The sequence below is a fragment of the Cygnus atratus genome, chromosome 3 (genome assembly GCF_013377495.2).
Source record: "Cygnus atratus isolate AKBS03 ecotype Queensland, Australia chromosome 3, CAtr_DNAZoo_HiC_assembly, whole genome shotgun sequence".
Lineage (NCBI taxonomy): Eukaryota > Metazoa > Chordata > Aves > Anseriformes > Anatidae > Cygnus > Cygnus atratus.
Genome location: NC_066364.1, coordinates 37832109 through 37850002, shown reverse-complemented (window position 1 = coordinate 37850002; position 17894 = coordinate 37832109). Strand labels below are relative to the sequence as shown.

General features: G+C 42.9%; 1 protein-coding gene across 5 annotated transcripts in view; it reads left to right on the top strand.

Moving 5' to 3' along the window:
• The first annotated feature begins 1300 nt into the window (after positions 1-1300).
• Positions 1301-17894, top strand: part of SYNCRIP (synaptotagmin binding cytoplasmic RNA interacting protein) — a 24976-nt gene continuing 8382 nt past the window's right edge. For 4 of the 5 annotated variants that reach the window (XM_035559428.2, XM_035559426.2, XM_035559425.2 and 1 more), the window contains exons 1-10: positions 1301-1513; positions 2795-2954; positions 3846-3964; positions 4151-4258; positions 5891-6004; positions 6097-6273; positions 10973-11108; positions 11982-12187; positions 16348-16497; positions 17767-17888. In XM_035559428.2, the coding sequence (XP_035415321.1) occupies positions 2807-2954; positions 3846-3964; positions 4151-4258; positions 5891-6004; positions 6097-6273; positions 10973-11108; positions 11982-12187; positions 16348-16497; positions 17767-17888 (1280 nt within the window). In that variant the 5' untranslated portion in view covers positions 1301-1513; positions 2795-2806. The remainder of the gene's footprint in view (positions 1514-2794; positions 2955-3845; positions 3965-4150; positions 4259-5890; positions 6005-6096; positions 6274-10972; positions 11109-11981; positions 12188-16347; positions 16498-17766; positions 17889-17894) is intronic. The other variant, XM_035559427.2, reaches the window with a different exon arrangement.

Sequence of the window (17894 nt, the reverse complement as noted above, 5' to 3'; positions counted from 1 at the left end):
CCTGTGCAGGCTGAAGGATTTTTCATGTGTTAGAGAGGCTGAAGGGTGTCTGGCTGTGTGCTAAGGGGTGGCAGTGGTTCTTTGTCACTGAGCTGTCTCGGAGGAAGGGAGTAATATTGTGTGCTTTCCTCCCTCCCTGCCCGGCTGGAGTTACAGGTCTGGCAGAGCTGTTGGGGCTGCTTTCCAAGTCTCCTCTGCAAGGTGCGCAGGCAAGGCGTGCCGGGGGCTGGCATCCGGAAGAATCCACCACACGAAACGCACATCTGCCAGTGCTCTAGCTGGGGCTGGCTGCTTTCTCCCCGTCAGGTCCCCAACGTCTCTGGGCCACCCTATTTCACGGCCGCGGCTCCCCAGCCGGTGCCTCCTCGTCCCTATCCCGCCGCGGGGCTGTTCCCGCTCCCTCAGGAGCGAGCGACCGTTACGGGGGGCGGTGGCGGCCGTTGGCGGGAGCCGCCCCGAGGCGAGCGGAGAAGCCCCCTGAGGGGGTGGGCGTGCGGGGGGCGACCTGAGGGGGGGGGAACCGGCCTGAGGGCTGAGGAGAGCCCGCCTGAGGGGAGAGAACCGGCCTGAAGGGCGCGGGTGCTCGCCTGAGGAGGGGTGCCCCCCTTAAGGGAAAGGGGCGCGGCGCCTCCCCCTTTCTCCAGCGAAGGCTCGCGGCTGCCGCGCTCGGGGCTGGCCGGCAGCCACACAAAGCGCCGCTCTCTCCCCTCCCTTTGTCTGCGTGGCTTTGTCTCCCCGCCGTTCCCCCCGCCGCGGGCCGGGACTCCCTCCCCGCCTCCGGCCGCGCCGTTCCCCTTTGTGCCACCTGCGCACCGTGGGAACGGCCGCTCGCCCAATCGCGGCGCGCCGGGTTCCGGCACCGCTTCTACTATTATTTTTTATTATTATTATTATTTTCATTATTTATTATTCTTTATCATTCTTTTCCTCCTCCTTCCCGCGCGGCGCCCACGCGGGGCGCGAGGGAGGTGCGGGCAGGCGCCGGGCGGGGCTCGCCCCGCAGCCACCGCCAGCACCACCACCACCGCCTCCCTCCTTCCTCGGCGGCGTGCGCGTGCACGAGGGGCGCGCGGCGGGGAGAGCGAGCGAGCGAGCAGGCGAGGGCGGGGCGCGCGGCCGGGGAGGGCGGGGCGAGGCGATAACCCTTGCGGAGCTGCCTGGGAGACCCCGGCTTTGGGGCTGCGCCAGCGCGCGCGGCGGCGCCTCCTCCTCCTCCTCCCCCTCCCTCCCCTCTCTCTCTCTTCCCCCCCCCCCCCCCACCTCCCTTCCCCTCCCCTCCCGCCCGCCCGCCCGCCCCCCCCGCGCCGAGTGGAAGGGGCTGGGGTTGGTGCCAGCAGCGGCGTGAGCGCTCGAGCGGCCGCCATTTTACGCCAGCTCCAGCACACTGTCCGGACACGCGCCGAGGGAGCCGGAGCAGGGGGGGGGGCAGCTCCTCAGCCACGCCGAGCCGCTAAGCCCCACGCGCGCCCCGCAGCCCCCTTCGCACGGCGGTTCGACCCCCGCAGCCCCGCAGGTCAGCGGGAGGGAGCCGGGAGGGAGCGGGGAGGGAGCGGTGAGGAGCCGAGCGGCGGCGGCGGCCGCGGAGGGGGGGAGCGGGAGCGGGGCCCGGGCCGCGGTGGTGGTGGCGGTGGCGAAGGAGGAGGGTGAGGGTGAGGAAGGGGCGGCCGGGCGGGGCCCTGCAGCGCTGCCGTGCCGCTGGGCGGAGGGGCCGGCTGCCGTCGTGGCCGCTCCCGGTGGGCGGCCGGGGCCGGCCCGGTGGCCTCGCGCTAGGCCTGGCTGCTGCGGGGAGGAGGCGGCGGCGGCGGGGCGGCCCCGGGCCGGGCCCGCTGCGGGACGCGTGGCCGCCGCCTCATTGTCCCGCCGGCCCCGCCGCTCCATTCATTGCCGGGGGAAGCCGAGCGGCTCCTGCACCGCGGGTCCCTCACGGCCGCGTCCCGCGGTACCCCCCCCCCCGCCACAGCCGGGAGGGGAGGCTGGCGGTGGGCCCCCGCATTGTTTCGGGGACTACGGGCTGGGGGGGGGTCGGGAGGCGCGGCGAGCTCCCGGCCGAGTGGTGAAATCGGGCCCGGGGTGTCGCAAGCGGCCTCCCGGGGGGAATAAGGGTGAGAGGTGGGGAGCGGCTGCGGGGCTCGGGGCGTGTTGGGGGGGGGGGTGGGGGGAGCCGCTCCTCCCGCGGGAGCGTGGCGGGGAGGGGGGGGGGGAAGTCGGTCACTGGAGGAAGTTGTAGGACATCTGAACGCGCAGAGCACGTGTTTCCATCGCGCTCATGGCGGCCGCCGCTGCCGCCGCCGCCGTGGGTGGGTGCGGGCTGCCAAGAGCGCTTTGTTCCTCTCGCTCGGCCCGGCCGGCACCGGGGAGGGGAGGCCGGGGCCCCCGGGGGGCGGCCGGCCGGCGGCTCGGCCGTGGCGGGTGTCAGCGGCGGTATCGCGGCGGCTGCGTGCGGCAGGGCTGCTCCGCCGCCCTCCCCCGCCGCTGGCTCCTTGCTCCATTTCGAACTTGTTCAGAGCTCCGTGGTGGAGAGACGGAGGGAGCGAGGTGAGTCAGTGTCTGGCTGGGTTGTGTAAAACCTGCAGTGAAAGCCACCCCACCCCCGCTAGGCAGTGGTGTCAGGGCTTTCCTTTGTGTTAGGGCTTCTTTTGAGGAATTTGGGGCATCTTCCGAAGCCGAAAGTGTCACGGGAGTGGTCTGCGATCTCTCCGCAAGAGCAGGGCGGTCTGTTGCACGTGCTGTCACTTGAATTGTTCTACTCGAAGATATTTGTAGCTTAATTACGATGCTTATTGCATTTGGACAGATATCTGGAAACATGGCTACTGAACATGTTAATGGGAATGGTACTGAAGAGCCCATGGATACTTCTGCTGCAGTTACCCATTCTGAGCATTTCCAGACATTGCTCGATGCTGGTTTACCACAGAAAGTTGCTGAAAAACTAGATGAAATTTACGTTGCAGGTAAGATGTAAAACTTGCAAAACCACACCTACCATGCTTTATTATATTCGTCTGTCTTTGGGCTAAAATAGCAACTTCTTGTGGTTTCCAAAGCATGGGGACTGCAGTCTTACAAAAATCTGCGGATTTTTGTCATTTATTGCTTTAATCTGTCATAGTATTTTTCAGAGAAAAGCCTTGGACTAGGCCCCTTGAGTTGAGGGTTGGGAAAGGGGGAAAAAATTGCATGTGACTGTAGCAACAGCTGGAATAGGCATCAGATGATTCTTAGAAGGGGCAGGTGATGTGGTTTTTGTGCATTTTTACAGTACTTCTAAGTAACTTTAAGTAACTGAAGCCTTGGTAGTCATCTTCTGATGTAAATGTTACTTCGTGATATAGTATTTGAGCTCATGGGTGCAAAAATTATTATATGGAAATAGATAGCATATTTAAAGCTTGATTTTTTTTGGGGGGGGGGATTATTGTGATTACTCCTCTAGTGCTGCAGTTTATAGTCTTCTCTCAAAATATATCATGGTACCATTGCTAGCCAAGCTAAGTCAGGTTTTGATAGAGCCTTCTGAATTCAGCTTCAGGATATTGAAAATAAACTTGGCCTGTGTAACATCTGGATTTCTGAGAAGTCAAATACATAAAGATAGTAGAATCTATGATTCTGTGACTCTAAGGTAGGATATGTTACTCTAAATCTTAACTTTTTTGAAAACTTGATTTTAAAAAAAGTTACGTGCACTTAATGTTTAACTTAAAGGGCTAAGCAACTTCTTGAGTATTGTAACTTTAACCAGTGATTGATTTAGGGAACACTGAAATATATTAGGCGTGTTAAATATGGTTAAACAAAGATTGCTGCCCACGTGTAATTAGTAATTTTGTTCTTTTCTCTAGGGCTAGTTGCACATAGTGATCTAGATGAAAGAGCTATTGAAGCTTTAAAGGAATTTAATGAAGAAGGTGCACTGGCAGTGCTTCAACAGTTTAAAGACAGTGATCTCTCACATGTTCAGGTAACGTTAAGCAATTTAGAATGTAATTGTTGAGGGATAAACTACTAGTAGACTGGCAAGAAGTTTGCTTAAATCTCTTCAGTGATCCATACATGATACGTAAAACAGGTCCTTTATTCGTTCAAGGTAGAAATTGGTTCTGGCTTGTAATGTTCGCAGAACTGAAGATTAATGCATCTTTTGCAGAACAAAAGTGCCTTTTTATGTGGAGTCATGAAGACGTACAGGCAGAGGGAAAAACAGGGGACCAAGGTGGCAGATTCTAGCAAAGGACCAGATGAGGCAAAAATTAAGGTATGTGCCTAGGAGATAAAAGGTATGAAGTCTGTCTGTTTTTTGCAAAGCTTTTGTGACAGATACCTTAATTCTTATAAAACTGTGATATTCTAGTGAAGGCTATTTTAGATTATTCATCATTATTTAAGAGCTGTCATTTACATTTTCATCTTACACTGCATCTTCAAGAGAAAACTTACATCCTGTTGATTACTGGGTCTGAATGTATATTGAAAAATTAAAAAGATTGGATGGTTTGATGTATGAGCTGAGGATTGACTAGTTGAGACAGTTTTACTATTTCATAGTTTTAGGAAACTTGTCAGCATAGATCTTTGAGTTTGGAATGCGTAACTTCAGCTACTGGTTTGTTTTTTCCCTCAATTCAGCTTTAAAGCAATTCCACAACAGGGAGATAGCATGTGTGTCATAATCTGTACCCAAAATTGTTTTAAAGGATACTTATTTCTTCATGTGAGTCTCCTGATACCAAGAAACTCCTGTGTCCAGAGTTAGACATACCACAACTTATGTTAAATTCCATAATTAGCAACTGTTCCAAAGCTAAATGAAAGGAAAACCTAAATATGTTTAGTTGATGCTTTAGAAAAGTGAGAGAATCTTTCATCTTTAACTTTTTATGTGTAAAGTGCAAAATGAATGTGTTAAAGATTACAAATAACTATGTAGCTTGCAAAACTAGAATGTCTTTGTTTTTCTTGCTTTGAGGCTGGGATGTTGGTAATTGTAATTTTTTTTTAAAAAAGGGAAAAACAACAAAGTGATACAGTTCTTGTCACCACCACATAAAACAACAGTATGTAACTTAAAGTAACCTAAGTAACTTAAAGTAGCATAGCTTTCACTGCTGATGGCTATAGCGTTTAAAGTCACTGCAATTTTCCAGTTGTGAAATTAACTCCTGATTATAATTGGACTTGTTAAATGTGCTGCTCTTTTGTGCGTAGAATCGATGTGTCTTTGTACAAAATTGTTAAGAGAAAAGACTACTTTCAGAGGAGTTTCTCATTAGATATTTTGCATACATTTGTAACTGTATGCAGTAATCAGAGTGAAGACCAGTTGTGCTGGGATGCTGCATGTGCCCCCAAGGAACTGAGGGGAGGATGGGGAGGGATAACAGCATAGGAGGAGGGGAGTTTGATCACAACTTCAGCGGTGGGATACCTGAAGCGGAAAGAACAGTGTTCCAGGAGTGTAAGCACTTAAACATGTGTTCTTTAACTTCACACTTATGAGTAATCTCATTAAGTGAAGGGAACTTCTGTGCATAAATGTTTGCAGGATTGGGCATGCCAAAACAAGAAGTGGCTCGGACTGCTAAGATCTTCCTAATTAAAGGGAAGCTCGCTGTTCTATTACTTGGCCTCTTTTTTGTATGAAAATGAAGGAATTGGGGAAAACTCCATGTGAACCTCCAATTTTCTAGTGTTTCTTTACCTGGCAGTTTTAATAATTGTTCTGCAAGTTTGTTGTTAAAGTGCTAACAGTAGGCTTGTTCGCCTGCGAGAGTTTCAAAGCAATACAGTTTAAGGTGAATTATGAGCATGTCTGTTGTCTGTGAATGAAGAATGTCTAAATTAGCTGAATTTGCATATGATTTTAAAATTTTAAATTTCTTACTTGAAGGCACTCTTGGAGAGAACCGGCTACACTCTTGATGTGACTACTGGACAGAGAAAGTATGGTGGACCTCCTCCAGAGTCTGTATATTCAGGACAGCAACCCTCCGTTGGTACAGAGGTATGGAGAAGATGTTTGTGTAGATTTATTGCTTATATATTTAAAAAAAAATAATACACCTAATGAATAAAAATACTCTGTGCCTCTTGCAGATATTTGTGGGCAAGATTCCAAGAGACTTGTTTGAAGATGAACTTGTTCCATTATTTGAGAAAGCTGGCCCTATATGGGATCTCCGCTTAATGATGGATCCATTAACTGGTCTAAATAGAGGATATGCTTTTGTCACTTTTTGTACTAAAGAGGCAGCTCAGGAGGCTGTTAAACTGGTAAGTCTTCTTATATCTTTTTTTTTTTTTTAAGGACACACTGTGGATTATAAGCAGTTGTCCTGATCCTAATGTCTGAATGCTTAAAATTAAACTGTGTCATTTTTAGATGATTTTACGAATGTCCACCAGGCATTTTTAAATATTTTTTACATAATTCTGCGTATAAATCTTTGGTGGGCGTGTTAGGGGCAGGAAATAAAGTAGGTGGACTGCTGTTTGGTCCGGTTAGGTGAATCTTAACAAAAGTTGTCTTAGCTGTAGTGACTTCTGAGCTGTCTGCATTTGGATGAGTTTTAGAAGTGTTTGTTGAGATGCTGTGTTACAAAGGAGTTGGTCAGGTTTTATGATTTTGATTTGCTTGTGCACCAGCAGGGGGCACCATACTGGGAAAATGCATCTGAAGTCACAGAATTTCATAAGATACTTCAGATAATAAGTAATCATTTTTGACTTGCAAGGTCTGTTTTGTCTGTTTTAGCTATCTGGAAAATGACAGAAAAGCTACCAGTTAAAAACTTCCTCTGTTTTAGTACAGAGGTGTGAAATGGTCTGATTATAAAAAATGGGAAACTCTTAATAAGCTTTCCGGGTTTTATGTCCCCAGTCGTTGCCCTGCTGTTGTTGTTCTAGTTACGTGAAATTTGAATTCTTTGAGCTAGTTAGTGCTGCATTGATGTGGCTGAGATCACAATGCATGGTGTGATCCTAAGAGTGCTAACTATACTCATTCTGAGGCACACTGATACTGTGCTAATACGGCAGGGTTAAAACCTCCCTTCTGTATTAAGGGGCATCTTAGGTCATTAAGGTACCTTGCTAACCCACTTGGTTGAGATGAATCAGGCTGAAGATAGAAATGCCTCCCAAAAAGTATTGAAATGTCTTCTTAAAAAAAAAAAGTACGAAAAAGTTTGGTATCTTCTGTTTAGCTTTTTAAACAAGCATGTCTGGTGTGTTCCTGTGTGCAATCCAAATACACTTACGATAACTGTTTGCATATACCTCTTTGTACTTTGTCAGCTTAGCTATTTATATTTTGTGTAAACTCATGAGTTATTCACATGACTTACCCAAAGAGTGAAACAAATTTAAATATATTATCAGAAGCGTCTATTAAATGAAAAGGAATTTTTCTTCAGTTAGCTCTATTTTGCTTAAATGCAGCGTGTTCCTGAGGGGGTCTGAAAAGTCATTCAGATTGTGTTTCTGTAAAAGTTAGAGCTCGGGTCCTGGCCTCAGTCTTCTACTGAATGATACGAGGGAAGGAAAGGAGGTACTTAAAGTCCCTTTATATTTGATCTTTGATATGCAGGAAAAAATAAGGTGGTGTGTTTCTCTGCTAGATAGCCACAGAGTGTAGATACTTGAAAAGTGTTAGGGTTGGTATGGCAGTTTTTCGGCCTTCATGCTAACTATTGAAGGCAGGATAAGTTCTAAACTGGATACTGTGGCATTTGTCAGCTTTTGAATGGTCCCAGTCCCAGTTGGCTTGGGTCGTTTGGTGTGTTAGAAGTTGCCCAAGGTGCCTGAGTGATTTGTAGGGTTACTGGCAAAATATGGCTTTGTGGTTTAGTTGAAAATGATGGGTCTATGTCTTGTTTTTTTTAACACGTGCATGGGAGAGGTTGCTGAAAGACCTCTGAGAAACACTAAACTCTTGGTCCTAGTTATTTTAACATTCTAGTATTTTAACAGGCAGTATTCTTTCTGATACTACTTCTGATGCGTAGACAGCTTGTTTCAGGGATTTCTGGGTGTCATGGAACCGGGGGTTCTGTTTTTATTTCCCATCCTCTTCCCAGAGGCTTTTTTTTCCCCATTCATGATTCTGAAATATACCAAAAATGAGAATAAAAATCTCTGCATTGCTTTAGTTTTCTGACTAATAGACAGCTATGAGGTTTTGTCAATACTCAAACAGCAGAAAATACACTGACCTGTATTCAGGCTCTTGCAATTGGTGTAACGTATTTTGCATGTGATTCACTTCTGTATGGCTGTGGTATCAGCCACAGTCTTTATAACATCTTCATATAAAACTGAAACAATATTTTAGATAAACTTAACGTTGACTTATTCTATTCGTTGACCGGAAGAAACCTTGCACTTAAAAGGTTGAAGGCGTGATTTTGTTTATGCATAGCTCCAGCAGCTTATAAAGGGAGATCCCTGAATCTTGTTTGAAGTACCTTTGGTGCTGTGCTTGAGACAAAAATGGAACAATGCTGTGGCTTGATCCTGAGCAGACTCTCAGATATGAACAGTAGTTAACTTAATCCACATGTACACTTAATCCAGTGTACAGGTGTCAATCACCCAGCCAGTGAAGTAGAAGCAGCATCTCAAGTGCTGTTCACACAAGTACCAGCTGTTGGAAGTTAGGTCTGACTTTCTTCAGGTGTTTTTTTGCCTGTCCGCATGCTTGCATTTCCCTTCTGTTTGCACGCTTTCAGCTATGAATTATAATTCCAGTTGTGTGTTTATGTGCACACTCAATTCCTACTATTTCATATGAAGCTGTTAGATAACAATTTTGGAAAGGATTTCTGAGTGATTAGGGTTACTGCAGCCATGCACAGAATTAAGTACTTGTGGGCCAAGCTTATAGGAGAAGGTATAGTGCATGCTACTATATACAGTTCTAAGCATTTTTGACTAGAGCAAGTGTAAATTTGATCAAAGTGCAGGTACAGGTGCAAGTATCCCTATTAAGCAGTTTGCCAGCTCTGTACAGTAGTGCAGCTTGTTTGCTGCTGGAACCAAACTGCAGGTGAAAGTGGATGAAATGACAAAACAGACTTTACCTGTTAGTGAATCAGTTCTTGAGGAACCTAGCAAAAAAAAAAAAAAAAACTTTTCTGGTATCTAGGGGGTGCTAATGTCTCTGCTGACTTCAGGCATTGCTTCAGTGGTGACGAGGGAAAAGTGTTTTGCTGACCTTGCTAATTTGGTAGCCTGACTGTTGTGGTACTTCATCCAAATTAAGATTTGGGCCCATTGATATCTAATCTAAGTCTGCAGCTGCTTTGCAAATTATTTGCCCCAAAACCACCAATTGTATATTTAGGAGCACCTAACTGTAGACTGTTTCATCTGTGGTAGGATAAACATATGATGGAAAGTAGTAAAGTATGATAGTATGGAGAAAAAGAAACTAATATCAGCATGGAATAGCAATGTTAGAGTACTTATTTTCCTTTGAAGTTATGAAAAGTTTTTGTTATGAGGTGTGAGAGAGCCTCTTTTTTGGATTAAATATGAAGTTAGACTTTGGTCTTAGATTGTAATAAGAGCAGTCAGATAATAATACCTTCTCTTATCTTACATACTTCAGTTGAAGAAGAATCAGTTTGTCTTGTATCCAGACATATAAGCTGCTAGCTTTTTTGTAAACCTGTTTCTTTAAAGGATTTTTTTCCAGCAAGTATAATCTTCTCTTTGTTAATGCATATAAGTTTTTGTCAGTGTTCATAAATATATATGTAGTTTTCCTGTGTGGTTTTGTTTCAGACTTTAAAATCAATTCTTCCTCTGCTACACAGTCAACAGATAGGGAGATGTCTTTTACTGTATTGTGTTATGCTTTGCGACATAACTAGCTGGAGAGATGCCACTCAAGATCCTTTTCGCATGTGCAGTTTTTTTAGCTCACTTCTTGTACAATTGTATAGCTTTGAAAGTCTTCAGTGATGTAGTTTTTGTTTGTAATGGCTAAATATAAATACATCTTCACCCTGGTTTTTAGTGCCCTAAGCAAGAAGGGGGTGTGGGAGAACTTGCTTATGTGGGAAGTTTACCACCAGACACAAAATCACTCACAGAACAAATAGCTAGATTAAATTTTGAAAAGCTATCCTACTACTTGTCAATAAAATGTTGACCACAAAATACATTTTCCTAGCTAAAGAATTGCCTGTTGCAGGGCTCGCAGTGCAGAAAAGTGGTTGATATACCACCAGTTGACCTCCCAGCTGCTTATTTGGATGATACATGTCTGTCTGCATCTCAATGAAGGGCATTTTTTTGTCAGCAGATGTCTACAGTAATAGTTTTTTTTTTTCCCCTTGAACTGTTGATGTGTTCAGAGTGTTTTCTAAACAGTCTGTTTTGGGACCGGAGTATGAACAAAGTCTTAGGATTTCAAAGCAATAGAAGTCTCTTTTTGCTGTTTACTGTCTCTATCTGTGTAACCTACATGCTTTGGGAAGAATTCGGCAATTGCTCTTGTATGCTTTGTGGAGAAGACCTGATCATGGCTTTCCTTTGTGAACTATAGAGCTTTGGAAGGGAATCTGACTTCAGTTGTAACACCTGTCTTCTATTAGACACACAATACAATTTAAGAATTCACAGATGCAATCTGTAGAGGAACCTGAATTTTGTTCTGTGCTGTTGTGAAGGGGGAGTAGCCTTGACCTTGTTGGTTTGGACACATTAACCTTTTGTGGTTCTACATGAAATCTAAAGGTATATGTATTAAGACTAAGGCTTGAACAAGAAAGGAAGGGTAGTTGTTGGTTGACGCTGTGGAGATAGCTTAGAGAGCATGGGTATAATGCAAAATAATTGAGTATATATCATAAGAATGTGTTAATTGCCAAAGAATTTAATATATTACATGTTTGCAGAAGCAAAAGATTTGGTATTGGACGGGAGTGAAAGTTATGTGACTGATGATTGTCTGTTTTTCTTTCAGTACAACAATCATGAAATTCGTTCTGGAAAACACATTGGTGTATGCATCTCTGTTGCCAATAATAGGCTTTTTGTTGGTTCTATTCCTAAGAGTAAAACCAAGGAGCAAATTGTTGAAGAATTCAGCAAAGTAACAGGTAACTGAGTAACTGTTTCATACAGCTAGAGGATGGCAAACGTGATCAGTGATGAAGTATTTTTACCATCCTTTGGCTTATGGTTGAATGAAAATGAATTCAAACTGAGATGATTTAGCATTTGTGTCCTGATTTTTATTTATTAAGAAAAAAAATCTTACTGTGCTGAGGGCTGAAATATTTGTAATTAAACAAGGTGTGCAGTTCCAAGTTTTACTGAGAAAATGTGTGTATTTTTTAAAAAAGCCATTCAAACAGATGGTTTAATTATGTCAGTACTAATTGATGTTTTAAAGCTTTTCAAGACAAAACTGAAGCAGGTTGGGAAACGTAACCAGTTCTGTGCTTCAGAGTTCTTACTGATTTGATAAGGATCTCTTTCTGTTAACAGCACAAACTTACTAAGGTAACGTTTTACGGCTTCCTGTGTTACTGAATGATACACTTTAGGTTCCTTGGAGCAACACTGAAACTCTTAGATGTCTTGAAATCATGCAAGTTTAACCTTTTGTTCTTTGGACATCCGTGGAAAAAACAGATGCTGATAAGTATTGTGACTTAGGGGGGTTGAGAAAAAAAGTGACAAAGCACAACTTTTGGTTGCACTCTCTGTTCAGTGAGATGGAAGGTATTCTTCTATAACTTTTAAGCTTTCTTCACTTAACAAAAGGGATCCTAAGCTGGGATAGTCCAATGTCTCTTGGAGAATGTGGGCCTTGAAAGTAGGGAAGTTTTAATAAGTACGTAGTCTGAAAAGACTAGCTTTTTTGGATCTGCTAATCAGATGCATAATTCTCAGAAAGATAATCCTTACTTTATAATACAAACTCGTGGATTAAAGCCATAACAAAGGAATATTTTGCTTATTTTCAGAGGGCCTTACAGATGTCATATTGTATCATCAGCCCGATGACAAGAAAAAGAACCGGGGTTTCTGTTTTCTTGAATATGAAGATCACAAGACTGCTGCTCAGGCCAGACGTAGGTTGATGAGTGGCAAGGTGAAAGTCTGGGGAAATGTTGTTACAGTTGAATGGGCTGACCCTATAGAAGACCCAGATCCCGAAGTCATGGCAAAGGTAATAAAGCTATAAGGGAAGCATAATATACGTAAAGTGCCTTGTTCCAAAGTACTTCCTGATATGAGCGTAAGTTTAAATAGCATCTTTCAGCCCTCTTGAAAAAAGTGTTGTAAGTGAGATGATAAAAATAAGAATGCACTCTAGAATTGATGTGAATTCAAAAAAACTATTGGCAGATGTTATCTTGTGCTCCCAAGGGTGAATGATATGTATGCTGGTGTAGTTGATTTCTGATCTGGAAGTGGTGGTGGTGACTCCCCGAATTACAATGACTTTGTAGCTTAGTATATCGTGGCACAGAAATCCAGAAATGATCAGAGAACAAGCCTTAATGATTTTTAACCCTGGAACTACATGTTTGTCACTTCAGAAGTAGAATGTTACAGTAACACACGCAAATTTTTTAAAGCTATCCTGTAGAAGTTACTTTCGAGTAGTTAAGCAATTACTTTGTATTTGGAACTTTGTCTTTATTTTTGACTCGGGTGGGGTGTGAATCTTTTAAAATACTAAGACTGGTAATATTTTGGAGTTTGAGTATTTCAGTTAAGCTAAGGTCTGAACTTCAACATCTTGAAGTACGTTACAGCACTTCATTTTGCTGTAGAAATATTACCTCTTTTTTTCCCCATCAGATAATGCCCAGGCCCATCTTTTTCAATTGCGTTGTGTAGCTGAGTTGTTTCATGGAAGCTCCTAGCTAGTCTATATCCTTATCTCTTTCTCTTTACTTGCTTTTTGCCTTTGCTTTTACTCTTATTTGAGACATGTCACTTGCTGGAGTCCTACTTTGATGGACCTAGTAATATAGTGTGGCTGGCATCTCGTCTTTGGTGAGCTATAAGGGAAAAGGGTTGGGGCAGTGGCTCATTTTTAGGAGAAAAGAAAGCCTGCTTTTATAACATGGCTATCACAGAAGCTCTTGGACTACCCTGTTTGCAGACTTCACTTTTTTGCCCTGTATCACATATGATCAACAGCAGGGAAGAGTCTTGCAGGTAAAGTTTGTCAGAGGTGACATTTCCTATATGTGGCTGTCTGTCTGATCAGTTTCTTGGCTCAAGAGACATCCTACTCCAACAAACTGTTGAATTAGCACAAACTTCTGCTGACATGACCGTGTAGATAAGCAGGGTGTGATAGGGGATGTGATGAGGTGGGTGTCTTTCTGAAGTAAGTTTATAAATGTCGGAATGAAAGGCTAAAGAAATTAGTGTTTTGCCCCACTTAATACTCATTTTTTGAATGTTAAGCTTTTAATACCTCACATTTTTTTGTATTTAAAGCGGGAAATGTTATATTTTATTGCTATTTGCCAAATATAGGCAGTTGATGCAAAAGGGAGTGGAAATGTGAATGAGCATGCTGAAAAAGTAAAGAGTGCATAGTTTGTGGGTGTAGGCAGAAACTGAGGCATGTGTTGGTGTCTGACCTTTCTAGCTTGCTGCATCCCTTAGTTTATTCTTACGACAAGGGAAAGGCTCTGTTCCAGTCTGTCTTGCCCACTTCAAGTACGTTTACAGAAAGCCTGATCACATTTGGCCCCTCTGGAGGTGTTAGGTTTGCTTTCTGGAGTGTACTGCTGTGTTACGTTTAAGAGCAGCTAAGCTATTTGTCACAGTCGCACAGATCTCCCAGATGTGAGCTGCAGGTTGGCTGTCTGCTCCTGAGTACTGACGTTCGGGAGCAAAGGGAGAGCACTTGGCCCTGGTCTCACACTCCTTTGGTAGAAGGCTCTGGGGGAAACGCTGAGTAAGAGTAGGAGGTTGCTTTCATCACAATAGTCATGTGGTCTGCAGTGTGCTCATCTAGATTACTAGAAAAGAAGGTCCATAAGAGCAAAGCATGGGGAAGACAGATTCACCTCAGTAGCTCGAGGGTGAACAGCATTGTTCTAAATACCTGGCAGAAAAGCATGCCATTTCATCAGTGTATTGACACCTACTAATTTACAATTGTGAAGTGTTTTCTCAAGCCTTTTTTTCCTTTCTCCTCTAGACTTTTGTTTAAGTGTTGTGGAGAGTGCTACATGGATGTATACTTAATAAATATTGAAGCACTTGAAATTTAAAGGGGGTGTTACCTTAAACATGAAGTACCTTCAGCATGAGGAGGAGGAAAGCTAGTTTTTGAAGCTACAGATGTATGTGATAGAGAAGTTCAGTACTTGTTCTGACAGATCAGCGTATGCATATAATCGGAGAAGTAATTGATTTTTGGTCCAAATTTTTTCTACCTTCTAGTAGTTGTGTTGATAGTTTAACTTCTAAGCAGCATTTTGATGCCTCTTACGTTTTAAATTATTTCTGTAATGTGGCTGAGGCTACAGAGCATGTGCTAGATTGGCAGGTTAAGCAGCTAAATAAAGTCTCGGGCTCATGGCTGCCTGGTAGATTACAGGAGAGGAGACAGGGATACCAACCCTTGGAGAAGATACTAACAAAGTTTGAAGTGTTTGTACTGTAGGTAAAAGGAGGAAAAGGAACAGATCCCAGTAGTTTTGGGGGTAGTCCAGTCTTCAGCAGTTTTGCAAGCGGGTCCTGCCTTTATGACAAAATGCTGCTGTGCACTTAGGATAGTGGGGTATATTGCTTGTTCTAGATGTGTATTCCTGGTTACAACCTACAAGCCTTAATCAAGAGGACTTTTTTAACCTCTTCACCTTAAATAAGTAAAAATAGTTCTTTTTTTCACCCTATGCTTTAATCTGCTTATTAGTTTTGACATCTTCCTTGACTGGTTGAGCTACGCTTTTGGTCTGTAACGTGACCGAAAGTATTATTGAGGTGTTAGAGATTAATGGATTTGTCTGTGTGGGAGAAAATTTAAAGTAATTTCTTATTAAAAAAAAATAATGTCCTGCTAGTACTAAAATAATCATCTTGTACTAAAAAAAAAACAACACTCTTTTTGAGGTTTTTAATCATATCTGACACTAAATATGTCAGTCATTGTGGACTTACTGGTGAAGGCTTCTTAGGGTTGGTTCCTCACGAGATTCGAGTTTTCATCCTTTCCTAAAGTATAAGAATAAGGAACATTTGTTTATAAATAAAAAAGGCTTATAAATTGCCAGAGCTCATGGGTGATGTCATGCAAAAATGATAATTTCCAGACATTTAGTGTAACCTCAATGTGGGGGCAAGGACAAGTCTTTGAATGCTACCAGCCCACTAACATACGTGATTCGCTGGTGTCCAGTGCATGCCGTCTGGTGTATCTAGTATCAGTCTTTGTCAGATGGCATTGTTTTCTTTCATCTTAAAATAGTTTGTGGTTGGTTCAACTTTGCGTTGATGATGTAGTCGCTGTCAGGCAGTTAACGAGATGTATCTAAACCCTTAAGAGAACTAGCCTTTCTGATCTTAAAAGCTGCCTAGCACTCTTCATGTAGCTTACAAGCCATATTGCACCCTTTAGAGGGGGAGGGAATAGGTTTTCAGTTAATTTGAGGTGGCTGTTACTCAAAGAAAGGACTCAGTTTGACTTGTGAGAAAGTCTAAGGGTGACTTGGCAATGTCAGCCTTCGTATCCTTTTCTGTATTTCTTCCCTCTTGTAACTGTGGATTCAGGTCACTGAGTGCTCCTCAGGCAAGCGCAGTCCTGCTGCTAGCTATTTGGTGTAGCTGTAGCAGGGAAGCCACAAGTTAAGCAGCTTGAGAGCTGCAGCGCTGTCACCTCTGACCTAGATATTACAGTGATGACTGTTCTGCAAAACCTGTCTAAACAATGGAATGTTTTGATAAGTTAATTATTTTGTGTGTAACCAGTCTCAGTTGCCTTCTTTCAAATTTGAAAGCATTCCTGAGTTGAAAATTACTGCTGCTAGGATTTTTTCAAATGTTAACAGAAACTGTATTGACTTCCAGGATACTAGTGCTATGTAATCGTGTTTGAAAATTGATCTAATATTTTTAGCAGCCAGGGATGTTTGCAGCCAACTTGTGCTATATGAATATATATATATATATATATATATATATATATATATACACACATATATATATATATATATATATATATATATATGAGCGCATATATTTACATAACTACATATATAAAATGTTGTACTTATAATGATATTTTCAGTGCTGCCAATAGTAATGACTTGCAAAAATTTTTGTCTAAATATTGTTTTTAATTTTTTTTTTTTCTAGGTAAAAGTTCTGTTTGTACGCAATCTTGCCAATACTGTAACAGAGGAGATACTAGAAAAGGCCTTCAGTCAATTTGGAAAGCTAGAGCGAGTGAAGAAGCTAAAAGACTATGCTTTCATCCATTTTGATGAACGGGATGGTGCTGTAAAGGTAAGTGAAGAGGGCTGTACCCTTGTGTGTATGCGCACGTGTGACTAAGTATAACATTTTGAAGCTGTATACTTCTAACTTCAGAAAAAAATCTGTCTGGAGGAACGTTAAAATGCTTCTGATGCCTTTGTCCTCTCTGGGTATCTCCTAAGAAAATGCATTTGCTAATTTGAAAAACTAGATCTTAGATGCACCTATCCTAAGTAGTTCTTCTGATGAATATCTAAGATAGTCACACCTGTTATCAGTTGAAATTGAAGTGCCAGATGTTGAGTGACTCTTCTCATCAAGTTAGCAGTAGGCTCTAGTGCAGTTTCTCTAGGACAGGTGATAAAAATTGAGGTAATCTTTTTATTTTCTAGGAACAGAATGACTTCCTTTTTATGGTGTGGAATAATCACCTTTTCTTTTCATGAGAGGTGTGGGACAGCTGAGGAATTGTCTTCCCTGGATTTTGTTAGCCTGGTCTTGCTGGATTTTCTCTGGTCATCTGTTGTTAGGAAGGGAAAGTGCACTTCCTCTCCTGTCTATAGTGTGTCTATTTTTATGTCCCATGGGAGGATACAGCAGGATACAAGGGGATTCAGCTTTTCTTGTTCATCCAGATGCCTTGAAGCAGATGCTTACAAAAGATGATGGAAAGAATCTTCTCACAGGATACGTATCCTGTCGAGGCTCAGCTATGTAGAGTCCCTAGAAGTGGTAGAATCTTTAGGATTCCTCTGCTTAAAATTAACTTGTAGCAATTACTGTGACCCATGGGAACATGCGCATGTGTTGGTGTGTTTTTTGAGTGTTTTTTTTTAAGTGAGAATGACACACGTACTCTTTCTGGGGGGGTTTCTGGCTTAAAAAAGAAGTTACTACATGTAAAACAAAGGCATAAAAACATCCGCTGATCTGTAGTTTTAGTACCATTTGCATTTATGCTAACAGTAGACGTTTACTGCAAATATTTTTTTTACTGTCCTTTCAGAAGTTAATTCTGTCCCTTCATTAACTGAAACAGCTTACAAAGATTGAAGCCTATTTAGAATTTTTAGTGGAAGACTTTTAAGCTTATACATGCCATCCTGGGTTTGAGAACTAAGTTAAGAGGAAATGCATAACTTTCTGGAACCCATAATACTGTGCTGTCTAATTTTTTTAGATTTATATTGTTGTTTTAGCTATGGATAACATTTAAAATGCATATTCTAAAGGATAGAGTAAACTTAATAACTTCAGATATGCTTAGAAGTATATTTAAAGTCTGGTTAATTCCTTCAGGCAATGGAAGAAATGAATGGCAAAGATTTAGAGGGAGAAAACATTGAAATTGTTTTTGCTAAGCCACCAGATCAAAAAAGGAAAGAACGGAAAGCTCAGAGACAAGCGGCTAAAAATCAGATGTAAGT